The sequence below is a fragment of the Condylura cristata genome, unplaced genomic scaffold, assembly GCF_000260355.1.
Source record: "Condylura cristata isolate star-nosed mole 26May11 unplaced genomic scaffold, ConCri1.0 scaffold00013, whole genome shotgun sequence".
NCBI lineage: Eukaryota > Metazoa > Chordata > Mammalia > Eulipotyphla > Talpidae > Condylura > Condylura cristata.
The window spans coordinates 48,120,026-48,135,501 of NW_004567114.1; the positions used below are offsets into that span (position 1 = coordinate 48,120,026).

Consider the following 15,476-nt stretch of genomic DNA (forward strand, 5'->3'; position numbering starts at 1 on the left):
AGATTTAGAAACCTCACATTGTACACTAAATAAAAATAAAAAGTGTTTATTTAGTCATAATCCTGTATATGATTTAAAGGAATAGGATCTAAGAAGCTTCTCAAATGTTTGTCACACCACACCCACCACCAAAGCACCACATCTCATAAGCACCCCCCCCCCAGAAAACCTTATTTTTAAAATGAGAACGTATTTGACCAACATTGGGGTAGAGAAACTAAGTTAAAAAGTCATAACATGAATTAGAGAGATACATGTACGTGTCAGAAGTCCACTGCTGAATGCTTAAGGTTGGTGTATTTCATTATATGTTATATCAAAATAAAAGGTATATATCTATATGTAAATATAGATATATCTATAGATAAATGTGAGTTTACCCTATGAAAAGCAGCACTTCAGATCTCTAGAGCCTGAGATAGAATTTTTTAAAATGTGAGCATATTCATGTATTTGTCTTGAGAAAGGGGCTACTCAGTAGTTAGCCTTGTAATATGCTGCTCACAAAAAGTTAATGACTTTTAGGTTCTTGAAATAAGTGGCTAGAACAGTGTCTGGCCCTTGGGTAGGACATGAATATTTATGTTACATGTATTGTAAATAGCCAGTTGGTCAATTTTCCTAATTTGGGAAGATCTTTTATACATACTATCCAATTGGAGGGAAAAGGCAGTAAAGAAGACTGTGGGAGCTTTAATTGTGCAGTGGTGTGGAGACATACATTTGAACTTATTCCCCTAGGTCATGTACAATGTTGTAAACCAATGTTACTACAATTAAAAAAATAAAAACATCTAGCTGAAGAAGGTTGGGGGGGGGAGCAGTGAAGACATCAGCAGTTATTCACCAACGAAAATAGTAAATAAAGTCCATATCACTTAAATAATGAAAATTAGGTGACATTAAACATTTTTCTCTTAGAATATAATAAACATTGTTAGTACTTGCACATATACCGAAACAACAAAGTGTCATCCAGTGCAATAAATATAGATATGTTGAGATTACCTACAGTACACAAAAAATGTGGACATTTATTCTTACTGTGTTGTGTATAAGAATAAAGCATCCTGGTAATTAATACATATTTTCACTTTTTTAAAACCAGTTGACCCATGTACTTTATACTTAAAGGGTAATTCTGTATATTCAGAGGTTATTTATATGGTACAGTATATCTGTCTTACTAGTTTTACTTCAATATAAAATACTAGTAGGTTCTTGAGTAACATAATCAGAACTGATTGAATTTTAGGTGTTTAATGCTGTCTTCTACCAAATTAAAACTGTATTATACAAACTATTGAATTTCTAGTAGAAATACTACTTTTATGCCGATAATTTAAATGCTTATTTCATTATTTCTTACGTATTCCCTAAAATACATTTCTGTAAATGGCATATATTACCTTCAAGAAAAACAGTGGTGAGGTTAGCTACTAGTACAAAAATAATCTTTACAGAATTACTAATCAAAAACAGTCTGAGGCCTGGTGTCACAGGGGTTAAAGTCTCAGTGCTTTCAAGCTTTCACCACTGAAGCCTGAGTTTGATCCCTACCAAGGAGCTAACCCACATGGCACAGCAGACCTCTCTCTCCTGTCTTGCTTTTCAGTAGATCCTTCTGTTTTGTTCCCCACTCTGTCTCTGGTGAATCCTCTTAACCCTGTACCTCTGTCCTATACCCTAGTTCTTTTATGCATAAATAAATAAAACTAAATCTTAAAAAAATAGGCTAGTGTTAGATATGTATGAAAACTGAACAAGCTATGAATTCAGAGCAAAAGGAGAAGAAATCTTTTAGCTTTAGCAGTTATCCTAGAAGCACACCACTTCTGGTAAAATAAACTTGGCTTCTTTGAATTTAATTCTAAGTTGAATCTTGATAATTTGTCAGTAATTTTGCTTTTATCCAGACCATTCTTAAAGTTTGACACATAGAGGAATTTATCACCTAAACTGGAGGGTATTGGATTAATGTGAATTTTTTTTTAAAAGATTTATTTATTTGTGCATACAGAACTGGGGTACAGGCCAGAGGCTGAGGGGTGGGGAGAGGCTTCACCAGAGACATGGTGGGGAGCAGAACAGGCAGATTGATGAAGTACACTGCTGAGGGGAGCAGCGGACGGGTCAGGAGAGGTCTGCCACACCATGTGGTCCCCTCGGGGCAGGAGGAAATCGAACTCATGCGTAAGTGGCTTTAGCTTCTTAGTGCAGTGCTTTAACCCGCTGCGCCACCAGGGAGGGCCAGATTAATGTGAATTTTTAAAGTTAAATATTTGGGTTATTTATTTACATAGAAAATCTCATGTGGAAAAAAAGTCTCTTGTGAAACTAGTCAAAAAGGATTAGCATATAAATGTGATTTTGAAATAGACTGAGATTCAGGAATCTATTGAAACATTCATGCGTATTTCGTGATAAAGTAATCCTTTGAATTGTGATTTTCGGTATGGTAAAGCAGATTAATTACATGGTTTTAAAAGGATCAGTTAAAGCAGTGGAAATGTATATTATAACATATAACACATGAAATTCTAATCTTTTATCTGTTTTATAAACAGTAGTCATATGATATAATAGAGCATAGCTATATATCATTTATTAATGTGCTAGTATTGTACCCTTTGTCTTTTTTTATAAAGGCTTCATCTCTTTCAACTTATAAAATAGCAGAACAAGATTTTTCTTATTTCTTTCCTGATGATCCACCTACATTTATCTTCAGTCCAGTTAACAGAAGAAGAGGGAGACCACCTAAACGAATACCTGTTAGTCAGGTAAGTAAATAGACATCATCATCACCCTTAATAAAGCTATTTAAAACCAAAACCAATATTTGACTCCCCTCACCCTTGTAGCTTGTAGTAAGGACCTCATTCCTTCTGCACACACAAAATTCATGTGTGTTATAGAAACATCTCAGCAATGACCTTGTAGAAGTTTAAGTATGAAATAAACATGGCTGTCATATCAAAGGATATGATACCAAAATGGAAGCAAGTATATAAACAATTACTAAAATGTTGAGCAGGGTACTGAATTATGGAACTGAAATGTAAAGAGCATTTAAAAGATAATAAAAAAAAGTATCACATTAAGTTTGCAAGAGACATTATTCTCAAAAGAAATAAAGTAAAAATAAACTTCTCATACTGTCTGATATGTCTTTTCTCTGCCTCTTTCATATTTTATGTACCCTGCAAAATTGTTTTAATTTTCTGATACTTAAGTTTCTCGTTACATATTGCCAGTTGATTTTCCTGGGAGGTTTTTCTACTACATTGAAGGGCTAGAGGATTAACTCATGATCTATAGTCCTATGGTTAGAGTTATTAAAAGTTCAGTTATGCTGGGCTCTCCCTGGTGGCACAACGGGTTAAAGCACTGCATGATGAAGCTCTCTGAAGCCACTACAGCAGAAGTTCAGTCCCCTGCCAGGGAGCTGACCCACATGGCGTAGCAGACCACTTCTGACCTGCCCGCTGCTACCCTCAGTAATGTACTTTGTTCACTCTGCCTTTTCTGCTCCCCACTCTGTCTCTGGTGAATCTTCTCACCCAACTCACCTCTGGCCTGTAAGCATAAATAAATCTTAAAAAAAAAAAAAGTTCAGTTATGGTTTAGAATAAAATCTTGTTTCATTACAAAGGAGTATATTGATGAAGACTTAACATCTTTTTTATTTATCCTTACTGTAAGAACAAGACAAACTCAGTTTGTAAAATTTGTGGCTCTAACTTTAGTTCTTGGTTTGTTTACAGGAGAACGATGTTGCTAGTAAACAGACTATTGCTGGTTATAGGAACAAATCTACTAAAGAAAGAGACAAACTTCTGAAACAAGAAGAAATGAAGTCACTGGGTGAGTTTTAACAGTTTCCAAAAAAAACAGTTTCTGTGTAAAAAGAATATTTCATTTGTGCTCAGGGGAAGAGGGGTTGTTTCTAAAATGTCATATTTCTGGGCTCTGTGTGTGTGTGCTTTTAAGCAAAGATAGTTTTTTTTTTCTCTCAGCTATCAATTTTTATCAGTGAGACATCTGCTCATCTCTTAAAACAATATATTTTAAAAATATTTTTTGCATACAGAACTGGGATACAGGCGAGAGGTGTAGGGGTGGTGAAAGGATTTACCAGAGGAGAGTGGGGTGCAGAGCAGGTAGATCCACTGAAACACACTGCTGAGGGAAACAGTGGGCAAAACAAGAGTTCTGCTGTGCCATGTGGCTCACCTCAGGGTCAGGGATTGAACTCACATTGAAGCGGCTGTGGCTATCTTCAGTGCTGTGTTCCAACCCGCTGTGCCACCAAGGAGGGCCCAAAACAATATTTTAAGGCATATCCTTCCTAGTCCATTAAATTGATGAAATGCTAATTAACCACAGCTTGGATTTGTTAGGGCTTTCAACTCTTTTGGACCTTTTTTATTTTTTAAATTCAGATCACCTTATAAAATATTGTTTACCAAGGTGACAATCCCTAATGAAACTTTTGGGATCTTATTAAAATGAAGACTCTAAATTTGTAGCTGTAGTGGGAGAAGAGATTCTTCACTGTGGTCTTTGATCCACAGTGAGTAGCGGGGCATTCAAAGGAAGGTTTGCCCCAGTACAATAGCTAGTTTTAAACTCAACCATTTGCTTTTCCCATTTTAATTATGTTGGTTCCTTCCAGTAATTCAGAGCTCCTGTGATTCCCCACTTATCTCTCTTAACCTTAAATTTTTGTTGTTGTTTTTGTATTAAAAAATGGTGTTTTCTGTCTTTGTACAATTCTGACTTTCTCCACAGCTTTTGAAAAGGCAAAATTGAAACGAGAAAAAGCTGATGCCTTAGAAGCAAAGAAAAAAGAAAAAGAAGATAAAGAAAAAAAGAAGGAAGAATTGAAGAAAATTGTTGAAGAAGAAAGACTGAAAAAGAAAGAAGAAAAAGAGAGGCTTAAACTAGAAAGAGAAAAGGTATTCAAGTATATTGTCTATGTTCTCACATATAATAGTTTACATATTTAAATTCATACTTTATTTTCAAATACTTATGTTTCAAATACTTACATTTGTAGTTTCTGATAAACATTGATGATCAGTGTTGGTTTATTTGTCATTTACTTTGGAAAATTCAGTGAATGACTACTTGGTTCAACACACATGCACACATGCTTTTATATACCTCATTTAAAACTTCTTTTAATGTTATATTTTAGTGATTTTTTTTATTAGTTACTTTTTTTTGGGAAGATGGTATAGGTAAAACATTAAAATATAGAGTGTATAATTCAAAAAATACAATTAAGTATATTATTAACAGTGGGACCTCCCTAGTGGACTAGAGGTTAACTCTCAGCCTTGTCATACTGCCACCTGAGTTCAATTCTCCTACTTGCCACTTTTCCCTTCAGCAGTGTATTTCAGTAGCTCCACCTCTTCTGCTCCCCTCTCTGGTAAATCCTCTCAATCCCTCCTCCTCCTCTCAAATCCAACCCCCCCCCAACTCTGGCCTCACCCCAGTTCTATAAAAAAAAATTTTTTTTTAAAAGAAAGTCTGCTACAAGAATTGCTTCTTGAAGAATTAATGTATCTCTGGTAAGAGGCTCTTTCACAGATTTTGACAGATTTCAAAGAGCAAATCTTTGATTATAATCTTTGGTGGTAGGTAATTTTAGAGAATTCTGTAGCTGATTTCTTCCACAGTTAGTCATGTTATTGTTTTAGGCAGTGACAAGTAACCTTAGGTATGTACCTTATACACCGTGCTCATTTTAATTGCCTGTAGTTTCTTAAGTTGTTTCAGATAGACCATTGTGGGTGAGGTGTCTAATACATATTTGCTCTAGAAAATGTGGAGAGCAAAAAAAAAAAACCCACTCGCAATCTTCCTGGTAATATTTATAGATAGCATTGCAATTACTTGGATCAATTTATTCTTAATCTGGGTCTTTAAAAAATAATGCAGCACTCATGCTTTTGTACTTTGTTTTTAATACTTTTACAAGTATTTTTTTATGTTTATAATAATGTTTAAGAACATGAATATTTTCTGATATACATAGGTATTGGTTTGCCATACATGAGCTTTTTTATATTCTTAGCAACAGTGAATGAGAAAACACATCTTACATCCTACAAAAATTATTTTTGCAGAGAAGAAACAACACATTCAGCATATTACCCAAAACACAGTTAATAAGTTCCATATCTAAATCATTCTTTTGTATGTTGAAAATTTGATGAATGTGCATCTGTGTCTCTAAATTTCAAAGAGAATAGAATTGATATGTATTTTTTTTTTACAAAAGTTTATTTTTACATCATTTTGCACGTTTTTTTTTTCCATCTCGATTGTAATCCCCGCGGGTTTCCCATCACCAAATCACCCGTGTGCCACCACCATAATCCCGTGCATTTCCCTCCCCTCCCCCCCCGTTTTTGATCCCATTCTAGATTGATATGTATTTTTTAGAAAATAGTTATAATAATAAAATTTTTTTGCCTTTTGCTACACTAGAGCAATAGACTTTTTGAATAGAGACTTTTGAAATTACTATTAGTCTTCCAGTTTCAAATACCAGAACCAAGTAGTAGGGTTTCAAAAGGCCAAGTTAGCAAGAGAAATGGCCATCAATTAAAAGAAGAGTCTGCCAAGTGTATTATAATATTTCATGTATTTGTGTCTGTCTAGCTCTTTTTCAGGTAGAAATAAATCTTGAAAACAACAAGTATATTACAAATGTAAGGGAAGATTTTATTTTCAATACTCTTAGCAATTTGTTACCGACATTTCCAGATATCATTGATTGGAGTAGGGGAAGAGCTGCTATCAGCAGAGTAACTGAAGTAATATTTAGCCAGTATCTCTTATATGTCAGACATTTTTTAACTTGTCATTTGAGCAGTGTTTTGATCAGTGATTCTAACAGTTTAGTCTGCATCAAAATCACCATAAAGGGTTATTGAAACATCAACTGCCGGGCCTCAACCTAACCTGGTTCAGTAGGTCTAGGGTAGGACCTATTTGTTGTCCTCACAAGTTCCCAGGTGATGCTAGTGCTATCTTACAAATTTCTTATAAGCGTTTTTTTTTTTAATTAAACTTTTGTTTTAGGAAAGAGAAAAATTACGTGAGGAAAAGCGAAAATATACAGAATACTTAAAGCAGTGGAGTAAACCTAGAGAAGATATGGAATGTGATGATCTTAAGGTATAAGTATGTAATGTGATGTTTTGCATACCCATGAGCACTGTATGCGATGTGTCTTTGCTAATGAAACCTTTCTTTTTAATAGTGGCCTCTTCATATTTCACTAAGAGGAAACAGCCAATTGAACAAATGATCTGTTGAGAGTTCTAAAATAGTATTGTTAATATTTTATAACAATCTTTGATTATTATCTTGTGGAAATAAGTGGTCATTTGTGTGATCATTGCTATCCAGTAACCAGTAGGACCAGACATGCATTTAGTTTTACTGCTAAAGATTTCTTCCCATCTCTGGAATTGACCAAAATATCTAAATCAAACTCATTCATCTTAGTTTATTAGGAATCATTTATAAGTCAATAGATGGTGTATTAATTTAGTTCCATGTTCTAAGAAGATAGCACATTGAAGAGAATATTGACACATTTAGTATCTTAACCTCGGAATCTAGGTTAAAAGTTTCTCTTAATCAGAAAATGTAATCTGAAATACTTCCTCATTTGTGACAACATTGCTAAACCTTTGAGGGCATTCTATTAAGTGACAAAGTCAGACAGAGAAAGATGGTAAATACTATATTGAGGTTACTTATTTCACTAAGTGAAATCTTAAAAAGAACAAAACAAACTTGAGTCATGTCCAGAGAACAGGTTGTTGGTAGTCAAAGGCAGATACTGGAATATGGATAAAAGGAGTCAAAAGTTACAAACTTTCATTTTAAAATAAATCATGGAGGGTATAGTGTACCATGTGGTCACTATAGTTAATACTCTATTGTGTAGCTGAAAGTGATTAAAGGGGTAGATGTTAAAAGTTTTCTTCATAAGGAAAAAATAATTTTTTTAAAAGATTTATTTATTTATGCATACAAGAACTGGGGTATAGGCCAGAGGTGAGGGGAGTGAAATGATTTGCCAGAGACAGAGTGGGGAGCAGAACAGACAGATCTACTGAAACACACTGCTGAGGGGAGCAGCGGGGAGGTCAGGAGAGGTCTGCCACGCCATGTGGATCACCTCTGGGGCGGAGATCAAACTCATGTTGCAGTGGCTTCGGAGAGCTTCATAGTGCTGTGCTTTAGCCCACTGTGCCACAAGGGAAGGCCTGAAAAAAAAATTTTTGACTATGTGTAATAGTAGTTATTGGCCACACTTCTTATTGTGATCATTTCATAATGTATACAAATAATAGAATCATGATGTTATATACCTAAAATTAATATAAGATTATATGTCCATTATACCTCACAGTCTCTAGAGACAATGATTTAGTTAAATTGGAATAAGACCAAAACATCTATAATTTTCTAAGTTCTAAAGGTAATGTAATAAACATCCAGAGTTAAGAACTACTAGCCTGCATAATTCTTACTAGGTAAAGAGTATATGTATACTACTTAAACAATTCCTTGTACTCGATTCAAATAGTTATATAAATTATTTAATTTTGCAGGAACTTCCAGAACCAACTCCAGTGAAAACTAGACTACCTCCTGAAATCTTTGGTGATGCTCTGATGGTTTTGGAGTTCCTTAATGCATTTGGGGAGCTTTTTGATCTTCAAGATGAATTTCCTGAAGGAGTAACCCTAGGCAAGTGCTGTTATCAATCTAAAATTAGTGGCTGAAAAGAAATCAATACTTCTCAAAGTTCTGTGAAGTAACTTGACCTAGCTGTCCAGTCCTAATCCTCTCATAGGTGTCTCTCATGTATTTAGTCAGACAGCTGCTGAGACAGGAATCCTCTGGCAGCTTGCTTATCTGGTTAGATATTCAAGATGGCTTCGTGAACCAGACACATAAGCTGACCTGGTGCCTAAACTCTTCCACATGGTGTCTCACTCTATCTTGCCAGCCTACACTTCATATGTGGCATCTGAGGGCTCCAAGAGACAGGAGACACAATGCCAGTCTACTTAAAGGATATGCCTGAAACTGCCCAGTCTTATTTCTGTCATATTCCATTAGTCATAGAAGTTACAAGACTGGTGGGATTCAAAGAGGTGAAAGAACTTCTTGTGGATGGCTTGGTTTGTAAATGCAGGGTGGGAAGGATGGAATATAGCTTATTTGGTAACAAAGTATTGCCTACCTTTTGTGAGTCTGTGTTGCTTCTGTACTTAAACAATTTATATATAAATATAATTTCTGAGAAATAAATTAGTGTGAGAATGGCTTTAGATCCAATTCTGAATTTTTCTGTCAAATAGCAAAATAATTTTCTCGGGTTCCAAATAACAATCCTCAAATTCATAATTGTAATACCACTGTTATTTTAATAGCATTGCATTGTTCAAGAGGGCTTTCATATTCCCTCACTTTCTCTGTATGAGCTAGGTGAGGCATGAATCATTGTGCCTTACAGATCAAAGAGGTGTAAACATTGATGATTTAAGTAAGAAGTCTAGGTAAGATGAATTAGGTAAGGAAGCATTTATGGCTTGGACACAATATAATGGGGATTATATAATGCTGACAGTTACCTTTCCATTGCACTTTTTTAGTAAACAGTAATATTTCACATAACTTTTAGAACTGTGAAGCAATAATAATAATTGTATTATCAAATAGTTGAAATTATTATTTTTTAAAATGTGCCTTTGCAATTCAGATTTAAACTTAGATGAAAATTGCTTTGTTCTTTGAGGACACTTTGGCTTTCTTGAATGTGTTTATTTTGATTTATGATTTTATTCTAATCATTGTAAGTTGTTTTTTTATTTGCCTTGGAAAAACTGTCACAAATGGATACTTTAGAAAATAGCTATATAGGCTGTTGTTAATTAAAATGTTTATTGTTCCAATGGAGTTGTTTTTTCAATACATGAACAGAACTTTAAATTCATTTTAAACATTTTATTCACAGAAGTGTTAGAGGAAGCTCTTGTAGGAAATGACAGTGAAGGCCCACTATGTGAATTGCTTTTTTTCTTCCTGACTGCCATCTTCCAGGCGATAGCTGAAGAAGAAGAGGAAGTAGCCAAAGAGCAAATAACTGATGCTGACACCAAAGGTCAGAATTCAACATTATTGCTGATTGATAGAAGCTTTGTAGTGAAACTGATTTTTGAAGATTTTTTTTTTACTTTTATAGTTACAAACTACAGTTTTGTTACCCAATTCTTTAGCCATATACTAGCAAAGTATTTTCACTTGATTTAGAAAACTTAATGTATCTTTTTTCTGACGATATTTAAAATGCCACTCCTAGTCTATCTTGGCTGTTTTAATCCTTTAGATTTCTCCTGTGATTTAAGAGCATTATAGATTTTGTTGGCCAGTATCTTTAATTCCAAGATTCTGCTAAAAAAAACACAAACGCTGATTTTTTTGTGTGTGTGTCCCACCTAAAGAAATAATACTTTAATTGTTGTAAATACTTTCAATTGAAAAACTGCTGATTTTTAGATCTGACAGTCTTTAGATCAAAATTAACTAAAATTATATTTTGTTATTTCACTAATTAGATTGAACTAGAAACACTTCTCTGTTCACGTAAATATCTACTCAGTGTGTAGTCCATACTAACGTAGTATGATTCTTGGGCAACTCTTCTTTATTTTTAATGCAGTATGTTCATGGTTTCATTTAGGATAAGTCTCAGAAGGAAGTGTTAAGCATTTAAATTAAGACAGTGATTTCCTACTCTCTGAACTGTCACATGTGAGATTTAGGATTAGAAGCTTTATTAAACACTAGTGTTAAATAAAATTCACAGTGAGAAATAACTGTTGGGACACATCGTGATAACAGAATCTTGCTACAAAAAGATGGGACATTGCACCATTCAGATAGTATAGTTGGCCTTAGATAATTTGAGCTAACATTTATATATACCTAATTCCTGAAGGAACAGAATAATGATGAGCATACATTCGATGCTGGTTGTTTTTGATTTTGTACCCTGAGTTTGAGCAACATACATTTTCTAGCTTTAGTACAGTCTCCTTTAGCAAGGCCATTTTGGCAGTATGGTCCTCATGGTCCTCTCAAATGCCTTAGTTAATTAAATAAGACTATACTAAAAGAAGATGGAGGGTTAAGTCATTTATAAGACATTTGAAGATTTTCTAAGATGAGTAGTACCAGTACCAAAGGTGACTTATCCAAGTCAAAAAATGTGGCAAATGTTTCTTTCTTTCACCATCATTTTGTTTTATTTCAGTAATATTACAGTACTATTTGCTAAATACTGATCTGATTACAAGAGTTGGGGCAGTCTTGATGACAAAAAATGTCATGACAAAAAAATTGTATTTGAAAATTAGCTATTTTAAAGGAAGAACATATGTGACGGTTGTATTGCCAGTTATAATTTCAATTCATGATTTGTCTGATCTGTAATTTTTATAGCCCTTCTCCTATATTGGACTATCTATCAATATAAGGTCTACCATTGAATAAGTTTTGGCCATTAAATAAAGGTTGTAATGGTCTTTTTTGAAAATGTTTATTTAAATGTTAGGGAAGAAAGAAAACACACTACACAGTTTTTCACTTTACTTCCCTGTTATTAATGGTCAATTTTACATGGTTATTTCAGTTTCATTATATGCCCTAGACTGTTCTTCCAGGTATTTTTTCATGTGATCTCCTATCTCAGTAACAAAAAAAGTTTTTCCATAGTCTTCCTGGAAGCAAGGATGGAGTAGAATATTTTAACTTCCTCTTCAAATAGTCTTATTTTATCCTAGTGATAAAAAAACAGGTTCAATCAGGTTATTTACTAAAGATCTCATAGTACTTGGATCATCTCATTTATTTTTTATATCACTTCTGTGAGCTAAATAAAAATTTTTACTGCCTTTAACATATAAGGAGTTTAATTTATTTGCCCCATAAGCTACCAATGGATACAAACTCATTCTGTCTAGAGCCTCATAATGACGGTGCAATGTTAACTTCTTCATAGAACAGAGAAGTTAAAATTTCGAATATTTGCCTTCCTAGCATTGTATGTGTGAAATATCTGACAAAGGAAAAAGCCAGTATGCTTTTATAACTGTATCACTAGGACTATTGTTAATTTTAGAGTGCTTATTAGTTTATTTGTCTTAATATGTAATTAATACTCCTGGTGAGGAGTAATATGTCTGCCATTTGTGCTAGATTTACTCCTCCTGGTGAGGAGTAATATGTCTGCCATTTGTGCTAGATACACATATTACTTTTGTGTATATATATATATGTGCATAGTTCAGACTATATGCATAATTTAGATAGCTTCTTGTTTGTTGTTGTTGATGCTTTAAATGCCTTGGAGTTGTCAATGATTGTAATCAGACATGATCCCAGAGCTTCCTTTTTTCCTTTAGTAAATAAAGGACAGCAGTTTTCTTTTCTATGGCTCATTTTGTCAACTTGTGAACATTGTGAAGAGAATCCTGTAGTAGGTTAAGGAACCACAGAACCAGTTTTGCAAAGTGATTTTCCAGCTCTAATCCCTGGACCTTTGTAAATTGTATGGTGATTCCTCAGTGTCATTGCAGGAGAGTTGGAAAGATGAATGGGCAGGATTATCATCTCCACTTTAAAAGGGCATCTTTTATTTTATATTGAGCATACAAGAAACACTTGAAGCATTTAATACTGCTAATACAGGCTCTCCCCTTTAAGAAAATGAAGCCTAGATTAAGAGACTTGTCTGAGTACTTTATAACTAGACACTAGCAGAGCTAAACTAGAAAATATATTATGTGACCCTTAGTCTGTTCTATGATATAACAGAATGGGTTTTTGTAAAATTTGAGTTTTAACAGTTGATACTTTTGTTTTTTTATCTTCTATGTGTTATAATTAGGAATCGTTGTATAAAATAATATTTTAAATACTTAATGCCAGATTTGTTCCTTGTTTCTCCTTGTAAGCTAAGTATTGTTTTCAAAGTTAAATAACTTATTTAGAAAATACAAGGACTCTTCCTGTTGTTTTTAATCAGAGAATTTTCAAACTAAAAAGGCATTTAAATGAAAAGGTTAAATGCTAGCAGTGCTGTCTAAGTTCTTTTCGTTTTTTGTGTGTGTGTGTGCAGATTTTGTGATCACCTTTATTTTGTTGTGATTCAATTTTAAAATATTTATAAAAGTCTCGCTATTTTCAAATAGATTCAGGTTTTCAAAGTAGACTTATAAAATTATGCTGAGATTTTTTTTAATTCTAAAGTGCATTTTACCATATTAGGAGATTATGTATATGTGCATCTTGTTGGTAACTAGGAAATTGTCTTTGCTATGTTAAGGAAGATATTAGTGTGTAGTGCATGTGTTAGGATTTTTTTAGGTGGAAACTTGGCAGAATGTGAATGATGCTTGTTGTCCCTAGTGTTTATTCTTTTGAGGTTCCTGAATGTTAAGCTGTTTGCTGTTTCTTTCATCATTTTAAAAGGACATTATTCCCAAATATTCAAGTTTTGATTTGCACTAGAATAAAGTATTTATTTCCTTAAAGATTTAACAGAGGCTTTGGATGAAGATGCAGACCCCACAAAATCTGCACTGTCTGCAGTTGCATCTTTGGCAGCTGCATGGCCACAGTTACACCAGGGTATGTGTGGGTTTTATTTTTATTTTTTGATTGGCTTTTTATATTTAATTTTATAAAGGTACATAATTTTACATTGCTGAGGATTTATCGTCTATGTTCTTAATGATTGTTTCGTTTTTAACAACTGTAGGCTGCAGTTTGAAAAGCTTGGATCTTGATAGCTGCACTCTTTCTGAAATCCTCAGACTGCACATCTTAGCTTCAGGTGCTGATGTAACATCAGCAAATGCAAAGTATAGATATCAAAAAAGAGGAGGATTTGATGCTACAGATGATGCCTGTATGGAGCTTCGTTTGAGCAATCCCAGTCTAGTGAAGAAACTATCAAGTACATCAGTGTATGATTTGACACCAGGTAAACTTTACAAGTTGGAGTTGTGTGATCTGTCTGCTTCCTACACTTTTGTGCTTCTTAGGTCCACAAAAATAACTGGTGAGAAATTTCAGTTGTGAAAACAATCTTTACTGAAAAATTGTTGGAATATAAATAGTATGCTAAGTTGAAACTACTATTGTTGATTATTTATATTCATATTATTTCCTTCCTTTTGAAAAGTTTGTGGTTAGTCTGCCACATCTACTAAATTTAGAAGGGTAATCTTGGGGGCCTCCCTGATTAAAGTCTCAGCTATCAAGTTATTGTATTTCAGTAGATCCCATGTTCTACTGCTACAGAGACACACTCTGTCTATGGTGAATCCTCTCACCACACACCTCTGGCCTACAATCCAGTTCTTATATGCATAAATAAATCTTTAAAACAAATGGCTGAATTTTATTTGTATTTATTAGTGTTGCAAATTTAAAGTATAGCTTTTAACTTCTAACATTTGCTTGAATAAATGAGGCAAGAATGAAATAGTATGTAAAATTAAAATGAAGTTGTTTTTACTCCTTTTTCCAAATAAAATTATAATATACATATTCTTATTTGAGAACATTTGAGTGTATCATAATATTTTTTAAAGATTTACTTATTTATGCATACAGAACTGGGGTACAGGCCAGAGGTATAGAGGTGGTGAGAGGATTCACCAGACACAGAGTGAGGACTAGAACAGGCAGATCGACAAATTACACTGCTGAGGGGAGCAGCCGGTGAGACAGGAGAGGTGTGCCTTGCCATTTGGGTCACCTATGGGGTGGGGATAGAACTCATACTGAAGCCGCCATTAGCTAGCTTCACAGTGCTGCACTTTAACCCTCTGCACCACCAGGGGGGCCCTGAATGTGTCATAATTCTTAACATTCAGTTTTTATCATTTATGGTAGTGTTTTTGTGCAGTCTTTTCATGTTTATTGGGTGATTTGGTGATGGGAGGCCCAAAGGGATTACAACTGAGATGGAAAAAGGCACAAAATGATGTAAAAATAAACTATTATATTATTATTTTTTAAAGTATGATAGGTACACTAGAAAATAAGTCTTCATTTCTGAAAAATTCATGCTTATAATTTAGTTTTGATTTGTACTTATATGAACCTTAAAATGAAAACTTGCAAAGTAATTATTCATAATTAGAAAATTTTTCATGTCGATTTAAGTAAAATTTTCATTAATATTTGAAATGCCTTGTATATCCCATTACCTTTAAATTAGATTCAGCTTTGCTTTTTTGTGAAAATACGTCATTGATATATTTGACTTTCAGATTTTTATATGTTCGTTTTTAGGCATTTTCACATTGAGCTACAAATCAAAATTTTTCAGACAAATTCCTTTTTTGTCATTGATAATA

The 15,476-nt window shown here is 33.8% G+C and overlaps 1 protein-coding gene across 1 annotated transcript in view; it reads left to right on the top strand.

Moving 5' to 3' along the window:
* Positions 1-15,476, top strand: part of BAZ1A (bromodomain adjacent to zinc finger domain, 1A) — an 87,138-nt gene that overhangs the window by 43,151 nt on the left and 28,511 nt on the right. Inside the window, exons 7-14 of the mRNA XM_004681945.2 lie at positions 2,649-2,783; positions 3,768-3,867; positions 4,795-4,961; positions 7,102-7,197; positions 8,649-8,787; positions 10,061-10,207; positions 13,642-13,737; positions 13,868-14,092. Of these exons, the coding sequence (XP_004682002.1) occupies positions 2,649-2,783; positions 3,768-3,867; positions 4,795-4,961; positions 7,102-7,197; positions 8,649-8,787; positions 10,061-10,207; positions 13,642-13,737; positions 13,868-14,092 (1,105 nt within the window). The remainder of the gene's footprint in view (positions 1-2,648; positions 2,784-3,767; positions 3,868-4,794; positions 4,962-7,101; positions 7,198-8,648; positions 8,788-10,060; positions 10,208-13,641; positions 13,738-13,867; positions 14,093-15,476) is intronic.